Source organism: Symphodus melops (genome assembly GCF_947650265.1).
Source record: "Symphodus melops genome assembly, chromosome: 14".
Lineage (NCBI taxonomy): Eukaryota > Metazoa > Chordata > Actinopteri > Labriformes > Labridae > Symphodus > Symphodus melops.
The window spans coordinates 5,607,540-5,625,843 of record NC_136704.1 but is presented as its reverse complement, the minus strand read 5'-3'; the positions used below and the strand labels follow the sequence as shown (position 1 = coordinate 5,625,843).

Below are 18,304 nucleotides of genomic sequence, written 5' to 3'. Positions count from 1 at the left end.
TCAAAATGAACATTTAAAAAATGCAAAATAAAAGGATTTCAAACATTAGATACAAAATGTGATTAATCGTGATTACCTTTTGAAATTCAGCCGTTATGTACTATTAAAAATGTTAATTGTTTAACGCCCTAGTATAAAAGTAATTTAGATATAAACTTTCATGGTCTATTACCCCATAAAAAAGGCCACAATGAAGCGACCTTACATTTAATAAGACATTTATAACTGCCTTTCTTGTGTTGGATTGTACCCTTCAGTATTGTCATTATTATTATTTTTAAAAAAGAGACCTGTTTGACACACTAAACACCTGCTGGATCACTGTTTTACAGTCATATTTAACAAAGAATAAACCGTCGGTAACTTTTCAGTTGTAAACATGTAGGATTTATAAAACAGGTATTTTCTATCAACTTTTTTCACATTTTTAAAGGATTTCAGCTGAGGTTTATTTTTAGTCTAGATCTTGAACGTGTTACTTCTGTGGTAGCTCATGGTAACAAAAAGCTTTTAAAGTCACTCTTCCTATTTTACCCTGACCAATGATTGGATATCTGTGAGGATGACTGTCATTAGTTGCCTCTTTTCCTCTCACATGAACACAGCACTCTCGCTCAGGGGCAACAGCAGCATTTGGCAGTGTTTTTTTTTAACCTGAACTAAATGATGCTGTTATAAAAGATGCAGATTGACTCAGAGCGATTTGGAGGAGGGAGACATTTGATGTGTATGTGCACAGGGAGCCATTCTCATGCAGTTACTTCTAACAGGAGGACGTAAGAGAAGCCAAATAGATGTGCCTAAACACGCAAAAGACACTAAAAAGCAGATAAAACCAGAAAAGGCTGAATATGGGACCTTTGAGGGGTTTTGTAGGTAAGACTGTGCAGGAGTTTGTCTGGATTTTTTTTAAGCACGGTACTTAAAATTGTGGAAGATTAAGGCTGAGCAAGGTGGAATATTTAAAGTGGTTTTTAAGGCGCCAATTATGTAAAAAAGTGTTTTGTCAATGAGATATTGGCATTATTCTTAATTAAAATGTTCTTCTTTTTTTCAGTCAAATCTGGCATGATGGAGAAAACTGAGAAGAAAGAAGACAATGACAAGAAAACAGAATTCTTTGAACCTCTGGAAAAAGCTGATCAGAAGAGCGTGAAGGTGGAATTTGTGAGCAGTCAGACTTCAGGCAAGGTCGAGACGGAGACAGAGAAGGCACAAAAAGAGAATGAGACACAGAAAGAGAAGGAGAAAGAGGCAGAACAATTAAAAGAAAAGGAGAAAGAGGCCGAAAAATTAAAAGAAAAGGAGAAAGAGGCAGAACAATTAAAAGAAAAGGAGAAAGAAGCAGAAAAATTAAAAGAAAAGGAGAAAGAGGCAGAAAAATTAAAAGAAAAGGAGAAAGAGGCAGAAAAATTAAAAGAAAAGGAGAAAGAGGCAGAAAAATTAAAAGAAAAGGAGAAAGAGGCAGAAAAATTAAAAGAAAAGGAGAAAGAGGCTGAAATGTTGAAAGAGAAGGAGAAAGAAGCAGAAAAATTAAAGAAGGAGAAAGAGGCCGAAATGTTGAAAGAGAAGGAGAAAGAAGCAGAAAAATTAAAGAAGGAGAAAGAGGCCGAAATGTTGAAAGAGAAGGAGAAAGAAGCAGAAAAATTAAAGAAGGAGAAAGAGGCCGAAATGTTGAAAGAGAAGGAGAAAGAGGCCGAAAAGTTAAAGGAGAAGGAGAAAGAGGCCGAAATGTTGAAAGAGAAGGAAAAGGAGGCAGAAAAATTAAAAGAGAAGGAGGCAGAACAAACCAAAGAGCTTGAGAAACAGGCAAAGAAGGAAGAAGAAAATAAGCAGGCTGAAAAGGACAAAGAAAAAATGGAGTCGATGCAACAGAAGGCAGAGAAGGAGGACAAAGTGAAGGTTGAAGATTCCCCCAATACATTTTTCAAGACTGATAAAGATGAGAAGACAGAGAAAGTCCCAAAAGTTCAGGTGACAGAAGCAGAGAACAAAGTGGAAAAAGTGGAAGTAAAAACTGAGAAGGTGGAGAAAACCGAAGCGAAGGATGTCAAAGAGCAGCACATGGACAAAGCTGAAAAGACCCCAGAGCAACAGCCAACAGCCGCCAAACTCGATATGGGTTCTGACAAGGTGGAGACGAAGGCCGACACCGAGATGAAGGCGACAGCAGAGGTTAAAGAAAGCAAGAAAGAAGAAGAGGACAAAGCAAAGAAGACGGAGACGGAGGACAAACCGACCGAGAGATCGGAAGAAAAACAGAAGACTGATAAGGAGGAGAAGCAGGCCGACAAAAAGACAGCGGAGAAGAAGGATGAGAAGAAGATCAAAGCTGCAAAGGCAGACGCAGGAGAGAAGGTCAAGAAGGCAAAACCTGCAAGTAACGGAAGCAGCGCCGCCGCGAGCAAAGACCTGGCAGACAAGAAGACCAAGGTCAGTTCTAAACCAGCTCTTCCTGTTCACTGACAGAATTTATGCAAAAACACACGAGCCAGGCTGTTTTACTAGTATTACATAACAAACCCTGTGATGAAATGTGAGATACATGATGGCAGGCTGATGAATGAACAACAGTAAACCAAGGTAAGGTCAGAAAAGTGATGGCACAACGACTCTTAAAGGATGAGTGTGGTAGCTTTTGGCCGTCCTCCAGCGACACACCACCAACCCTCCTCCCCTCACGGTCAATGACAACGTTGTCCTTCGCTCAAGCTGCATTTACCTGTGGCCTGGATCGTTGTTAGCCGGCTAATGTTAGCACACTTTAGATGGTTCGTAGCATCAGTAACACGTTATGTTCAGGTGCTTTTCACAAAAAAAGACTTAATACAAGCATAATTAACACATTTATAATTTCTTATAGGACACTTAGAGGCGCTTATTATGAAGTTATTAACAGTTTATAAACAGTCGTAAAGCTTAATAAGCTATTTATTAACATTAATAAGACTTCTTAGTTATATTAAAATACATGTATGATGGTCTTGTAAGACATTAAGGAAATTCCTATAAACATTAATAAGATGTTTATTAACATGAATAAGACTATATAAGTTTTAATTATGATCATAACTAACATATGTGTTATTGCTTATTAGCTCCCATGTTGTTCATATTGTATCTTCAGATTCATATGACTGATTGATGGACTTGGTAAAAGAAAACAATTCAGCTCCAGCTTTAATGGAGAGAACACTTTAGGATGAAAGCACGATGTACTGGAGAAGAGTTTAAAGAAAGCCGTCGATCACGCATCCTGCTGAAGCTTCTGCTGCTGCTTTCTTTAAGGCAACTTTATTTGCAGCTCAAAAAAAAAAAAAAAAACTTTGTCAGGGTGATTTAAAGTCTTAACTGGTAGAAGCTGTTAAAAACAGGCATTATTAGTCACAATATTATTTTAACTTGATTTATGTTTTATGATTTTTGGTTAAATGCTGCTTGAGCTGCTTGACCTCCCTGCCTTTATCATTTATTTTCCTCATTTTATTCTTTCCCTTGCTCTCCCTCCTTATTTTGCCCTCCCCTGCTCCTCCATAATTGCTCCTACATCACAGCCAGTTGCTGGGGCGACCAAACCGAGCACTGCAGCCAAAACACGGCCGAGTAGCACGGCCACTGGCGGTTCAGCCACCGCCACCTCAAAACGCCCCACACCCTCCACAACCACCACCTCCATCTCAGACAAAAAAACAAGCACAACCAGGCCAATATCCGCAGCAGCTGCTGGTCCAAAGCGACCCTCAACCGCCTCCGCCAGCACTACCAGCCGCCCTGCGTCCTCGACCACCTCCGCTGCACGTGATGTTAGACCCAAGGTAAGTTTTCCCTGACAGAGCGACCGACGAGGGGATTCTACTTGTTTGTAACGACGTCATTAGACGTCTTTTGATTGCTTGTTGCCCTGAACAGAATAGGTAAGGTCACATGTTTACACATGAGCGTTTAAAAATATAAAGCTGATTATACAATCAGTGTTGATTTTTTGGGGGGCTCACAAAAACTGTTCCGCCCTTGGAACAGGAATTTGACCATCCATTTTTTGCATGTATTGACTTATTTTGTATTTTTTATAACACTGTTGAATCATGGTCGGAGGGAACAGCTGAAACTTAAAACACATTTTCTTCATTAAGAGAACATCCTACAGATGTTGTTTCCCATTTTAAAAGATTAATCTGAAAGAACTGAACTATGGAGACAATGCAGTACTATTATATGGACTACACTTAAAAATACAAGAGAATATAGAAACAAAGAATAAATAGTTATTTAAAAGAATGTGATACTTAATAAGTTTGTACAGGAAGACCCGCCCTAAGGCAAGTGATTGACAGCTTGACTATTGGGTATCAACCTCAGTTTTTAAATTAATGGCAAATATGAAGTGGTTGAACTTACTTGACAATGTAATTAGTAGTGGACTAATCGACCAATCAAACATGTCACATGTGATGTTGACTTCCACGACTGTGTCAGCATTAAATATCAAACACCACTGGTGTGTTAACTTTTCCCATTTCGGGCTCTTTTCCTGAAGAAATCCTGGTGAACACGTGGTGAATCACAACTGTACAATCAAGCACAATCTTGATTTTTGATTCCTGCAAAGGAGCGCTTGTTGTACTGTGCCCCTCCCCCCTTTCACTCTGCTTCAGTTTTCTGTTTTCCCTCCAATAAAGGTGAAAACATCAAAGCAAGCAATTCCTGCAAATACTAAGAATCTCACCTGATAATGCAATATAAGAAAAAGAGTCTTTACGAGCAACACTGAGCCTGGATCAAAGGATCGGTCTCATGTCACTGTGCCTGCAGGCGGCGCCACGTTGGACAAATCTCTAAAACTGGAAGTTTTCATTTTTTTAACAATAAGCAATTAATTAATCTTCTCTGAAAAGACCAATCAGCTATCTACAGTAACTCGCTCCGTCGGTGACCTCCTTTGCTGCAACTTGTGTGACGCCACAACAGATGAATTAAACCAGCCTTTTCTGTTCAGCGTCTTAGCGCCCAGGGCTGCAGGCCGACTAAGTTCAGCTTGTTGCACGAACGGCTCAGCTTTATGTGCAGCATAGCATCATCCGGGGGTTTATGTACGGGGAAATATGCTGCTGAACGAAATGTGCAATCATCAAACAGCGCCTTGAACTAGATGTTACACACATGCATGAAAAAAAAATGACCTTAATTTGTCAGTGGAGCCACTGAACATAATCATGAACCGATGACAGTGCAAGACATACACAAGTTACATCATGACCTACTTTAGTTCCAGCAGATTTACTGCCGCTGCCTTTGTAGCCTCTCATTCATCTTTGTCCTTTCTCTCCTCACCTGACATCTCCCCTGTTGTTCTCCCCCCCCCCCCTCCCCAAATCTCCCTCTCCTCAGACCACAGCAGAGAAGCGCCCCCCTGTGCCAAAGGCCAGCACTGCAACAACAGCCTCCACCGCCGCCACCAAAAATGGAACCGCTACCACAGCAGCAAGCAAAGCATCTGCACCAGTGCGCACGACTGCTGCTCCACGCACCGCCACTGCCACCGCAGCCAAGAAGCCTCTGGGTATGGGCAGACGAGTTCACACACGCACAATGTATACTCCTGACACACACACACACACACATCTTTAATGTACCAGTATTAATCCTCAATAAACTAATGCATTCACTTTAATGGTGCAAATGATTGAACGCTCTTTTTCTAGAGAAGATTTTTTTTGCAGTTGAAATAACAATATCGGCGTTTGTGTTTCAGCTTCCAAGACTGACAGCAAACCAAGAGAGGAGAAGAAGCCCAGCACTCTGAAGACTTCCACAGGTGTGACATGTAGACACAGGATCAGCCTCTGCGTGTACAAGTCAAACAGTTAACATGGGCAAGAGATATGTAATGATAAAACAACTCTTAGACATGAATGTATTTCCACACGACAGTGCCACTGTTCTTGAACCCCAGTGTGCTTGTTCAGTGTTTTGACTCTGTTCAGGAGATCAAGCTGTGCAGTATTAATCTGCTCAGCCCTCTCACAGGTGACTCATCTGGCAAATTGGATGTGAAATGCCTCTGTCCTATTTTTAGTCAAATGTGCATGCTCCTTTATTTTAGTGTTGGGGCCAGTTTCCACCTGTTCAGTCCCTCTCCGCTTCATTACGGCACGGGAGCTGATAGGGTTTCACTGTATGCAATCTGTGTGCTTCCATCGACTCTGCTGCACTGCGTCTCCGGAGCAGATCCGCGAGGCTTCTATTTGATCCTAACTTTGAAATAATATGACACTAATGTTGACCAATTTAGATTTATTTTGTTATTTTGTTGTTTTACATGTCGATGAGTCATCCTTTAACTGTTCCCTAAATGAACACTTTTAAATTGTGTTGATTGCTGCAGTGAGGTTTATTATGAAAATGTTTATTTTGTCTATACTAAAACCTAATCATCACTTTTGACAAACTGGTCCCATTGTTTCAGGCTTCAGTCTGAACATGGCAGCAGGGCCGTATAGTCCTCTCCTCTTTCTTCTTCACTCCTCCTTTTTTTTAATCCTCTCCTCAGTCCCGCCGTCCCTCCCTCTCTTCCTACACAGCTACGGCTTTACACCTCCTGTCGACAGATTAGTTTACAGTATGGCAACAGGAGAGCTGTCAGCAGGAGTGTGACACTGCAACACACACACACAGTCCGACCATGACAATGCGGGCAGGCTCGCGGGAAGAGCCAGGCTTTATTGCTGAAAGGCTCCGGGGAGTTAAAAACCTTTCACTTCAGCACTGTGTGGATTACAGTCCTCTTGCTGTTGACAGGAGTTTGCAGCTCGTGCTGATGCAGCCTCTGGTGGTCTGATCTGCTCAGAGTTCACACTGCAAGTCAAATTACTCTTAAGAAACATGGAGGCCAGGCGGGAGGATTTCCTCAATTAAACACGTCTTAGCATGAGCCGGAGATATATCAAAGGCTCTCAGGGAGGATTGACTGCAGGACAGATAAAACAGCATGCCTCAGCATGGAAATAAGCTGACATGTAGCAAATACATATGAATGAACAGATTTAAATGGGCTCTAATGCTGCTTGCCGAAGTGCATTCAACCAAATGAGAAAGAGAGAAAGACATCATTTCAAAATGACAAAACTGCACTAATAAGATGAGTGTAGAGGGAAAATCTAAAGACAGGTTCATCAGCTGTTTCCCTTTCATCTGTCGGTTTGCATGGACGCTAACGGTCTGCCTAACTCCAAAAAAAAAAATTCTCAGTGATTTGTAGTCTTTGTAAACTAAAGGATATCTAGCTGTGGAAAGAGACCAATTAACTCTGTAATGACTCTACCTCCTGCAGACTCTACCAAGCCTAAGACCTCCACCACCACCTCCACCACCACCAGCCGCAGCGCTACTTCAACCACTGCTGCCTCTCGCACTCGAACTACAGCCGCCAAACCGGCCACTTCAACCTCCACCACTGGCACAGCGGAGAAGAAGCCCCTGGTGCCTCGCACCACCCGGGCCGCCTCCCTGACAACCACCAGCACCACCTCCAGGACCACGGCTCGACCCAGCACAGCACCTGCTCCTGACATCCGTAACGTTCGCTCCAAGATCGGCTCTACAGACAACATGAAGCACCAGCCCGGAGGAGGGAAGGTAGGTTTTTAATCTTACTGGTAGCAGGTGTTTTCTGACACTGTGGGCCCCTCACCTGTTCTTCACACTTATTTCTTCTTCTGCAGTTAGTATACCTCATATCTCGTCTACGACCTAAATCAGCATATTGCACACTTAACACACTCACCTCACTAGACAGTAATCACACCAAAACAACATTTTGACTTTGGAGCTTACGTCTTATTATTAAATCATCTTTTCTTTAAATCTTTACATCTTCATTTCAAACCATTTTACCCTCTTTACAACCTTAATAAGCTTTGTAGAGCATGGCTGAGGAAAAACTGAAGAGGAATGATGAACATAGAACGGGGCTCTTTAAAGGACAGTTTTGGGTCTTAATTTGTTTCATTGTTTTAAAGGAGCAGTATGTAACCCTGACACCTAGTGATTAAAATGGGTACTGCAGTCCAACTTCAGGACATTTGAGACAGTTGTCTTCCTTTCTGTTCCCAATCAGGGGACTGCCCCACTACTTACCCATGGACACATTAAGGACCTTCAATCTCCTCCCATCATGTACTGTCCTGTATGTACTGTACCCTTTGACCTTACAGAATAAGGAGCTACTTCTAACAGCATCGTAATATTTTTGCCTCGAGACCAACCTTGTCCAAAGGTTTTCTTTTTTTCTGTTAGTTTGTGTTCATTGGGAGCATCGTTTATATTGTCCTATAGTGATGCACACATTCTGTCATTCGCATTTTGTGGCCTGTTGTGTTGATCCTGTAATTAAACTCAGTGGGTTTTTTTGTATTGCATTGCTGCAAAGCGGCTACATTAACGAGACCCGAGTTGCAGCAAACAAAAGGCATCCTTCTTTCTCCTCTAATTATCCCGCTCATGTGTTTGTGTGCCCAACCTTTTTCTTTTTTTCCTCTTTTGCACTTCCTGCTTCGCCTCCTAGTTATTTTGTGTTGTTATTGTTGACCTGGGGTGGGCTTGTCTCCCCAGATGTCATCTGCCCCTCAGAGCAGGTCCCTCGCCTCCAAAGAAACGAGCCAGGGCAAAGTGAGTTCCCTCCCTCTCCATCCTCCTCTGCATCACCACACACTCTACCCTCCACCACTCTTCTCTGTTCATGCGTATTTTTCCGTTTTATTTATTCCCACCTCCTCTCATTATTTGGTTTATTTTTAATAATCTGAATTACTGCGAGCTCAAGGCTAGATTTAAGAGCTAGCTACAGGCTTGTCAGTAATAAAAGCACCGACAGTGTTCTGTCACATTTGCACAACAACACAATTTTCCCTTCCAGTCTTAACACATTGATTTATTTTTACTGTTAAGTACATGAATGTTTATGTTTTGTATTTTCTCATCTTGTAAGGCAGGTTAGCGTGTTGTCATGGTCTGTTAGTTTCCTGTTTAAGAACCAACACGGTTATTAACCCTGGTCGAGGATGTGGTTTCTCTTCACCGCTGACTTGGATAGACTCCTGAGTGCATTGCTTTAACCTTTAAAGAAATAACAAAAAACATCAGAAGAAGCTCCTATTACTAAGTCAACACGTGATTGGACCACATCCTCCTCGTTTTCTTTTGTTTTGTTTTTTTTATCATTTATGAGAGTTAAATTGTTTTAAGGAAAGCCATGGTTACATTTGCAACAACAAGCAGCTCAGCCTTTAAACGCATTAGAACGCTATCATGATGAAAACATTCAAAGTCCCCATGATGTGAAGAATACATCTTCCAGATTTGAATTCGGCGTTCATGTTTTCAATATTAATTTCTCTGTCAAATATATTTCAAAAAAGCCTCATCGGAGTATTTTTACATCAAAATAACACAATTTTCTCTTCCTGTAAAATGTTTCAAATGTATGATGACTCATCCTGCACATGGGTCTTTAATAATTCAAAACTCTTTGTCCAATCAAATTCATCCTCACATTATGTCCGGCCTTCTACCTTGTGATTGTTTTTTTTTCCTGTTTCTGTCGGAAATATGTCAATGTACTCTGGAAGTTCTGTTTCACAGGGACTTTAAATCACAAAGGAATTATTACCTAAAGACAGAAGAAGTCCTTGTAATTACATTCATTTGCCACAGATCTATGCTACATCATCAATTTACTCATGACAGTAAATCTATAATAGCATCTGATATTTTATGTTCGTGTGAAAGATTTTCCTCTAAAGCAAGTTGACTAAGTTATCAGAAAAGAAAGAGGAACAAAATATATATATATATATATTTTTTTTAAGTTTGCCTCATTTGTATTTCGAGGTTAAAACGTACAGAAAAATGCTAACATGGTCCCCAGACATGTTTTCACGTGATTTTAATTTCACATAATTAAAAGGGTACAAGTCGCCTGTCTGTGATGCAACCAAACCAAATCCAATTCATCCTCTTTGGTGTAATAGTCAAAACAAATACACCCTGATCCGATCATAGAGTTGTTTATTATCACAGTGGTGAAGTAGCTAACAGCTTGGACTCTCACTTCAATGTAAATGCGATTTTGCGGTTGTGTGTGTGCGGGTGTCGTAAACTGTTTTAAATTTCACTTTAACATCTAACTTTGCCCGGCAAATGTGTGTGGTTGTTTGTATACGTTAGGTTTATCTAACCGTTCATCTCCAGTGTCAGCCTTCTGTTTGTCTTAATAACATGAATCTGTGCATCACATGGATTCTTCAGCATATGTTGTGTTGCATGTGTGTGCTCTTTAACACAGTTACATGTGGGGTGTAACTGTGTTTACCCCAGCCTTACTTTGAAAGTCCTCACTTTCGATGTTTAAATGGAAAAGTCAACTGAATTGACCATGTCAGATTAGCTTAAATAACCCACCAGTGACAGTGTCTGTGGCCATGTTCAGTGTTTGCCAGGAGAACCTCCTACCAGCCTTTCGTCCTCTCCTTTCTCACCCTACCTGAGATGGTGACTTCTCCTCTACTTATATCTTTACAGCCTCTTCTCCTTTTGTATTCTCTTCTCTCCTGCTCTTGTTCTTTTCTCTTCCCTTACTCTCCTCTGATACCCCCCCCCCCCTCCCTCTTGCTGCTATGCTGTGTCCATATAGGTTCACATAGTCTCCAAAAAGGTGGACTTCAGCCACATCACCTCACGCTTGGGCTCCAAGGATAATTTGAAGCATATTCCTGGTGGAGGGAAAGTAAGTACTGCCCAGCCCCTAGTCAAAGCTAGTTTGCACCAACCGGCTAGTCAAGCATACTTGACTTGAAGAAGATTGGGAAATAGTCAGATAAAAGAGGGTCCATGGTCTGTATCAGTGCAAAAATGTGCAAGTTTGAAAGAGTCTGCCTTTAAAGACTATACAGGAAGTTATTCAGCTACAGTAAATGCTATAGGCTGAAAGTATAAGGGAAGTATTGGACAGCATGCAAGCAAGCCTAATGTACCAGCCCTTCCCAAAATCCTGCTTCACAGCCCTTTGCTTCCTTCAATCCTACCTGTGTTGTCTTTCCCTTCTGTCACTAACTCACTAAAAAAATAACAAAGTAGTTGAGATTGTCCGTTTTTTTAAGGACAGTCAAAGCTCCAGAAAGGTTAAACATCCAATATTGTTCTTTTTTCTGGTTTATATGCTGTTTAGTGTGTTTTCCAGGTGTCTTTTCCATGTTTAGTGTGCTAGGATTGGTTGTTGCCTAAGAGTGATGAAATGTTTGTGTCGTTTACAAACTGTCTTTTTACAATGAAAGCCAATCACAGCACAGTAGTATTGGCCAATCACAGCAAAGAAGGTTGGGACTGGGTTGAACTCTCCTGGAGAGAAAAAGAAACAACATACATCACTCTGCATATTTAAAATCCATAGACTGCATATCAACCTGACCGTTCGCTTGTCGTTAGCAACATACTAAAACACATGCTAAAGCTCCATTAGAAGAGCTAGCGCCCCCATCGGTCTGCAAATATAATTCAACAACAACAAAGAAACGATACAACTACATAGTCATTTTGATAGTTTTGGCCTCATGTTAAAGGGAACTTTTTTGGAAGCCGCTAGTTGGCTGGTGAGCTCCGTGATTGGACCGTCTGAGAGCCGCAGTGCATTGTGGGTCAGTTTAGTCCAACAGGAGCATACTGGTCAGTATGACCTGTTTTAGATTTAAAAATTCTGCTGTAAGAATACATCGAGGTGTTTCTCGCATACATAAGATTTTTGGATCATACTACAGTATATACAGTACTCAGTATGCAGTTTTGGACACTGATTATATCTTGTTTGTTTCTGTTTCACTAAATTGCCAAAATCGGATGATGTGCCAACATTGTTGTTTCAAGTCCTTTTGAGGAGCTCAGTTCATCGTCACTGTGGTAATTTAAGGGGTACATTGGGATTAATGCAGCTGAAGAAGAAGTGACCGTTTAAATAAACAAAACAAAAAAAAAAAACCCTCATCTCATGTCCAGTGTTGAACTCACTCCTGTTAAAAAGGCCTCTGTGACATTTGACAGGTGCAGATACTCAACAAGAAGGTGGATCTGAGTAAGGTGACGTCAAAGTGCGGCTCCAAGGACAACATCAAGCACAAGCCTGGTGAGCTGGGACCTTTGTTTTAGTGAATGTGTGTCTCTGAAGTTATGTGTTACATGGTTTATATTAGAAATACCTTTGAGTGATATCCAGAGGGTTGGATTAGACTACATCAGAATACCAACAGGTGGCAAAAGCCAAAATAGCAAATTTTACAAAAGAATAAAAGTTCATCTTGATTGTAGAGCTGAGTTTGAAATGCTTTGAGGTCAGGAAGATCATGTAGAATCTGTGTCTGTTCTGTGCTTGCTCCTGAATATGTCCATGGTTATCAGACTGGCTGATTGTGTTTGCTGCAGGTGGTGGCGTCGTGAAGATCGAGTCTCACAAAATGAGCTTCAGGGAAAAGGCTCAGTCCAAAGTGGGCTCCATGGACAATTTGAGCCACTCACCTGGCGGAGGAAACGTCAAGGTGAGACTTTCAAACAGGCAAACCCTTTTTTTTTTAAGTTTGTGAGAGCTGCTCAGGAGATAAAAATCACTTTCACTTCTTTGGAGCCTTTTATCAGCCAGCCAATCACAGTGAAGATGAAGTGTTGCATAGTTAAATGGTAAATGGATTGGAGCTTCTATGGAGCTTTTCTTGTCTTCTGACTACTCCATGCACTTTTACACTGCTGATCACACGGACATATTCACACACTGATAACAGAGGCTGCTCTGGAACGTGACCATCAGTATTGGCCATCCCATTCATGTGCCACCAACAAAGCAGCAGGAGCGACTTTGGGGTTAGATGTCTTGCCCATGGACACATCGGCCATGTGGCTGCAGGAGCTGGGGATCGAACTCCCAACCTTCAGTTTTCGAGACAAACTCTACCACTGAACCACAGCCACTGCAGTCGGTCTGGCCATGCTGATCGCAGGTTATTGAAACTTGCATCATTGTCATGACAGAGAAAGTTTGCATCAGTAATGCATTGTTTAGGTTATTTTAATGGTGGATTAATTTTTAATTGTGATTCATTTGAAGTCAAAGCAAGCTCTGCACAACAGATCTATTCATAGTTCCTTTTAACTGATGCTGATACCTACTAATACAACAGTGATAGAACAATATCAGCTAAAACATGCTGTGTCCTAAGTGTGCGTTACGTGCAACGAGAAACACGAGCACGCTTGAGACTTTAGATTTATTATAACGTCCATAAAACGCATTTGAGCCAATGTGTCGAGATGAAAGTGTCCATTTACTCCCTCATTCACAACTCAGTCGGCTGCTAAGTGAACATGTTTATTTTTCTGCACCATACATTTAGTACAATACAAGGATGATTGACTTTCCTTTATTTATATATATGTATATATATATATATATATATAGATATAGATATATATAGATATAGATATATAGGAATAGAAGTGTGCTCATGTTGGCATCACTTTTCCCCTCCAGTCAGTCTGGCAGTAAAGAGAAGGTTGTCTGAAGGACACTGCGACTGACTCGCTTCCTTTGTTTCCTGGGTGTCTGTTTGTTGATGAACACAAACGTCACAGAGGTCTTTACGAGTAAACATTTTAAAAGACATTTGGTTTCAAGCTGCAATCACTCAAAATACTTTTCATTGAAATCATCTGAAGCTTCTTAAAGCCTTCACGCCTGCACTCGGCTCCCTCTCTCCTGACACTTTATCTCTCTGAAGAGAAGAACTTCTCCTCTGTGCAACACATTATGTCACCGAAGACCAGAGATTGCAGATTGTTTTAAACATCATGATTAAACATGCATTATGCAGGATTTAGGAGGCACAACAGTAGTTTGGCTTATAGTGAGGGACGAGGTCGCTGTCCCGATATGTTGAACCAGACGATGTCCCCTGTCCCCTCAGCCTATGGCGGCCCATCTGTGTTTGTGTGAGCGCTGCATGATCCCATCCTCCACTGACATTCTCATCTCCATACACTTGTTTGTTTTGCACGCATGGTTGTCAGCAACACCCTCCAGCAGATTGAAGACACATAATCATAAGGACAGCTAAAAATAGCAGTGATAAAAATAATAAGTCATCTGAGACAGACCTTTTCCTTTTTGATAACTGAAGTGTATTTTTGATTTCCTGCAGAGCTTTGAAACATTCTTTTTATACCCAGAACGGAAAGTTATTTTTTTCTCTCCTCACTTTTCACTGTTTTCGTAGAAATCATGGTTTCCCATGTATACATCTTTCTTTTATTCTGATATTGTGGAGGCTAAGTTCCCAGAATACTCTCATGCTCTATCACCGCTGACAGAGTCCAAACAGATGGGGGTCGTTTTATCTTAGTAAAGAAAGTTTTCCCCCTGAAACAACAGGAAAGGTTTAAAATAGTGAAAACCAAAGTAGCCAGATAGAAGTCATTCCTCTCTGCCGTAGAGATCTGTTGTGGCCAAAATGAATGTAAACATTGTGTTGCACTGGGTGACATGTGCCTTTATTCAGACAAACAACAATAATGTAGTTTGAACAAAATATGACATCAAGCCTGAGATGTGGATTCATCTGCAGCTGAACAAACCACAGAATATAAAAAGGTGACCAGCTGTTTTTAATCAATGGGCATTTTGCTTCTCAAGGAAGAAGCCACGTATACTGTAAAAAAAAAATCTTCTTCCTTGAGAAGGCCCGTGAATGTTTCCATGAACTGTTTGTTTGTTTTTGCTTTTGCTTCATATTTATGTCAGAACTTGGCCCAACGAAGACGGGACACATTTTTGTATTTGTATTTTTATTTTTTTTTTACAGTTGGCCTTTTCTGGGAAACATAACAAAAAAGTTGAAAATGTATGTTAACTCGAGAGCATTATCGTCTTTTTATCTAATGATGCAGTTTTTGAAATATGACTACCGATTAATCAGCCAGCCGATATTAGCATATTAAGTGATTATAGGCTAATTTTTTTACATATGCTATAAGTACAGATGTTACTACATTTAAAATTTTGAGTTCCATTTTATTACACCAGGAGTTCTCTTTCTGGCTGTCACCAGCAGAGAGCGCCATATGAATCACAACAAGCATTATCACTGTCCAGAGTGTCGAGCAGTGACACGTGTACATGCACAGTGACTCTCCAGTTGCGTGAACAGCTTGTCTTGTGACTCCGGTCGTCCTGAAGTGATCACGATATTTTCAGGAGCGTAAATGTAAAGCAGCTCTCATTTGTTTGTGTACGTGGTCTCTCGTTCAGTTTCTTCAGGTAGAACCCCACAGTAACATGCACACGTTTTTACAGATGTTTATTCCAAATCATACAGCTGTTTTTCTTTTCTTTTTTTTCGCACAAAAAAAAAAATCATTTGTTCCCACTTTTCATCTGCTTTGATAGGCTTGAATTTAAATTGTCTTTCTATCACTGTATTCTTCAGAACTGTGCAGCTGTTCAGTTTGGATGCTGTCTGTGTCAGTCATTTCTTTTGCAATCCCATCTCCTCTCACTTTAGTCTGGCTCCAGATCTTTTCAATGTTTTAAACAAAAAGAAATCTGCATCACCAAAGGAAAAAAAACAAAAAAACAATTGACCGAACAAATATGATAGATTTGGAGCCAGGTTGTTCCATCCCACCGATTGACACGCCCTGCTATGTGCTTCTAGGCTGAGGGGTCCCAGGAGACAACAGAGGGGAATGAGACTCCCCTGAGCGGCACCTCGGCCCCCGTCTGCGAGCCGGGGCAGGCAGGGGGCGCTACTGCCCATGAGAATGGGCTGAAGGAGGGGGCTCCCTGTGACAGTGAGGGCCTCCGGGAGCCCCAGTCTCTGGAGTCAAGCATCCCAGAGACAAGTGAGTATTGTGTGTGTGTCTGTGCGTGTGTCAGCCTCGACTGCTGTTAGCTCAGCGATTCGTTTGAACGTAACCATGAAGAGACGCATGAGAGAAATCCAAACAGCCAGGTGTATTTTTGTATTCTTCTGAATGTGGATGAACTGTTTGTGTTTTTGTCGTTAACTGAGCTTGTGTCGTTCATCGTCTTTGTGACTGAGTCCTTTTGTCTCTTTGTATTTATCATGTTGTTTGCGGTCCAAAGCTCCTGATCACACCATCATCTTTTGACTTCTTATCTTGCAGGCATCTAATTCTGCTATCCCTCTGCCCTCCTCATTTCACCCCCCCCACAACAACACCTCCTCCCTCCTTCCCCATTTATCCTTTTTTTCTATGTATATTATTTTTTTCCCTCCTTCTCCTTTCCCCTCCTCTCCCCTCTCCCCTGCCCCCCCCCCCCCTTTTTTTATTTTCTTTCTGACCTTTCTGCTGCAGATTGAGTGTTTCAAGCTCAACTTCCGCGAGAATGCTCGCTCTCGCACGGACCACGGCGCCGACATCGTCACCTGGCCGGCCCCCCAGGACAGTCCCCACCCACACGGTTCCTTCTATTCTCTCCACTACCACCACCAACAACCGACTCCTCACAGTGTCTCCCTCGTTGGATGGTTGGCGTCTGCAGGCTGCATCGGCTCCCCCTCCTCCTCTTCCTTTGCAGCAGCTTCAGGAGGAGGTCCAGGGTGACATCAGCCACACCTTACAAAGATCTTGATCTCTCGTTTGCCCCCCCGTCAAGCTCTGAAAACCCCCATTTATCCCAAATCTGTCTTTGCAAATTATGGAATCATCCAATCGTTCTGCCTCTCTCTAGTATCATATTATGAGCTCTTCATTGTGCACCAGCGTCATCCTCCTTGCTAACCCGCCCTCCTTCATATGGCTGAAGTGACTGTATAGACTAAGCTTGGGCCTTGGTGGGGTTTTTGTGGAGGGTAATTAGGGGGACGGTAAAGTTTTTGTAACATTTCCGGTTGCATCTTCTCCAAGCTGACAGAACCTGAAATCATTTCGCAGTGTGGTGGTGGACTTCCGCATCATCTCACCTCCACACATCCAAAAGCAGCACTTCATTCGTCAACTGAGCGTTGTGGAAACCCCCCCCCCCCCCTCAACTCATAGCTTCCCTTTTCCTTGTGACTTCATGGGCTGTTTGTTTCCAATAACCACTTAACACTCTGCTTCAATAACGTCATAGTAATTCAGTCTCATCTGCTTCATCACGTCCTCTCTCTTCACTTATCACTTATCATAAACAAGCTGAGGACTAAAAAAAAACGAAAAAAAAAAAAAAAGCTAGACAACAAGTAGGCTGTTAAACTCGTTACTCTCTGTGTTTGTGATGACGTGTTTGAGTGACAAAAATAACGTTGAAATGAGCTTTCGGTGTTTTGATCTTATTTCTGTTTTCTTCTTCTTTCCTCTAAGTTTCTTGATTTAAAAACCAGGTTTTCTTTATTTAATTGTATGTACTTTTCTTTCTGTATGAGCAATACAGTGGCAGTTTTATTTTTTGTTTGTTTCCATAAACACTCAGAGAATCTTGGAAACACGCACAGGTTTTTGTAAACCAGTACACACAGCTCAGAAGGAGAACAGAGGGAAGTGAGGAAGGAAGTGTTGCTGGAAAAAGACGCATTTGAGTCATGTTTTTAAATGTACGGCAGAAGAACAGAAAAAAAGAAGAAAAAAAAAAAGAAGTGTTGGAAACTGAATGTTTTTAAAAAAAAATGCAATATAGAGGAGATGTGCTGAAGTCAGAAAAGCGGAGCGTGCAGTCTGGGGAGGAGATGAGGAAGCGGTGTAAATGTCTCTATAGTCAAAGGCGCTGTGTGTTTCATTTGTGCCTCCTAATCCTTGTTACCTGAAAACTACAGCAAACAAAGACGCCGCAGGCTCACGCCTAAAACTGCTCAGAGGAACAACAAATATCATAACGCAACAACAAAGAAAACGCACATTAAACCGCTAGGCACGACCTGGTTTGGCTATTTAAGAGAACCCTGCACATCCTGGTAGTTTAGTGTTGTCATGGCTGTTGTCCCCTTTCAGGTGTTTCTATGAAGGTTATGCTGCAGTGTTGATTGGCGGGTGATGATAACAGCTTCAGCTGAATACTGAACGTCTCCTCCGTGTTGTTGGGAGTAAAGGCAGTGGAACATGATGTGGTTGTATCATATTCTCATGTAGCAGTGTATTCAACTATTGCCTTCATAATGCATGGCCAGACTATTATTAGAATATAAAGCCCTTGGGTGAACGCCACATGTTGCATTTTTACTCAGTGTTGTTGTTACCGCATGTATCTCTCCGGACAGTGCTACACAGGTGA

The 18,304-nt window shown here is 41.6% G+C and overlaps 1 protein-coding gene across 11 annotated transcripts in view; it reads left to right on the top strand.

The window, feature by feature from the left end:
• Window positions 1-16,566, top strand: part of LOC306834810 (uncharacterized protein) — a 106,418-nt gene extending 89,852 nt beyond the window's left edge. For 4 of the 11 annotated variants that reach the window (XM_079361021.1, XM_079361016.1, XM_079361023.1 and 1 more), the window contains 11 exons: window positions 1,058-2,433; window positions 3,555-3,815; window positions 5,389-5,560; window positions 5,753-5,815; window positions 7,331-7,635; window positions 8,611-8,667; window positions 10,691-10,783; window positions 12,091-12,172; window positions 12,469-12,581; window positions 15,747-15,933; window positions 16,219-16,389. In XM_079361021.1, coding sequence (XP_079217147.1) covers window positions 1,058-2,433; window positions 3,555-3,815; window positions 5,389-5,560; window positions 5,753-5,815; window positions 7,331-7,635; window positions 8,611-8,667; window positions 10,691-10,783; window positions 12,091-12,172; window positions 12,469-12,581; window positions 15,747-15,933; window positions 16,219-16,226 — 2,717 coding nt within the window. In that variant the 3' untranslated portion in view covers window positions 16,227-16,389. Of the gene's footprint in view, window positions 1-1,057; window positions 2,434-3,554; window positions 3,816-5,388; window positions 5,561-5,752; window positions 5,816-7,330; window positions 7,636-8,610; window positions 8,668-10,690; window positions 10,784-12,090; window positions 12,173-12,468; window positions 12,582-15,746; window positions 15,934-16,218; window positions 16,391-16,410 lie in introns of those variants that run through there. The other 7 variants (XM_079361022.1, XM_079361019.1, XM_079361018.1 and 4 more) reach the window with 7 other exon arrangements.
• The last annotated feature ends 1,738 nt before the right edge of the window (window positions 16,567-18,304 follow it).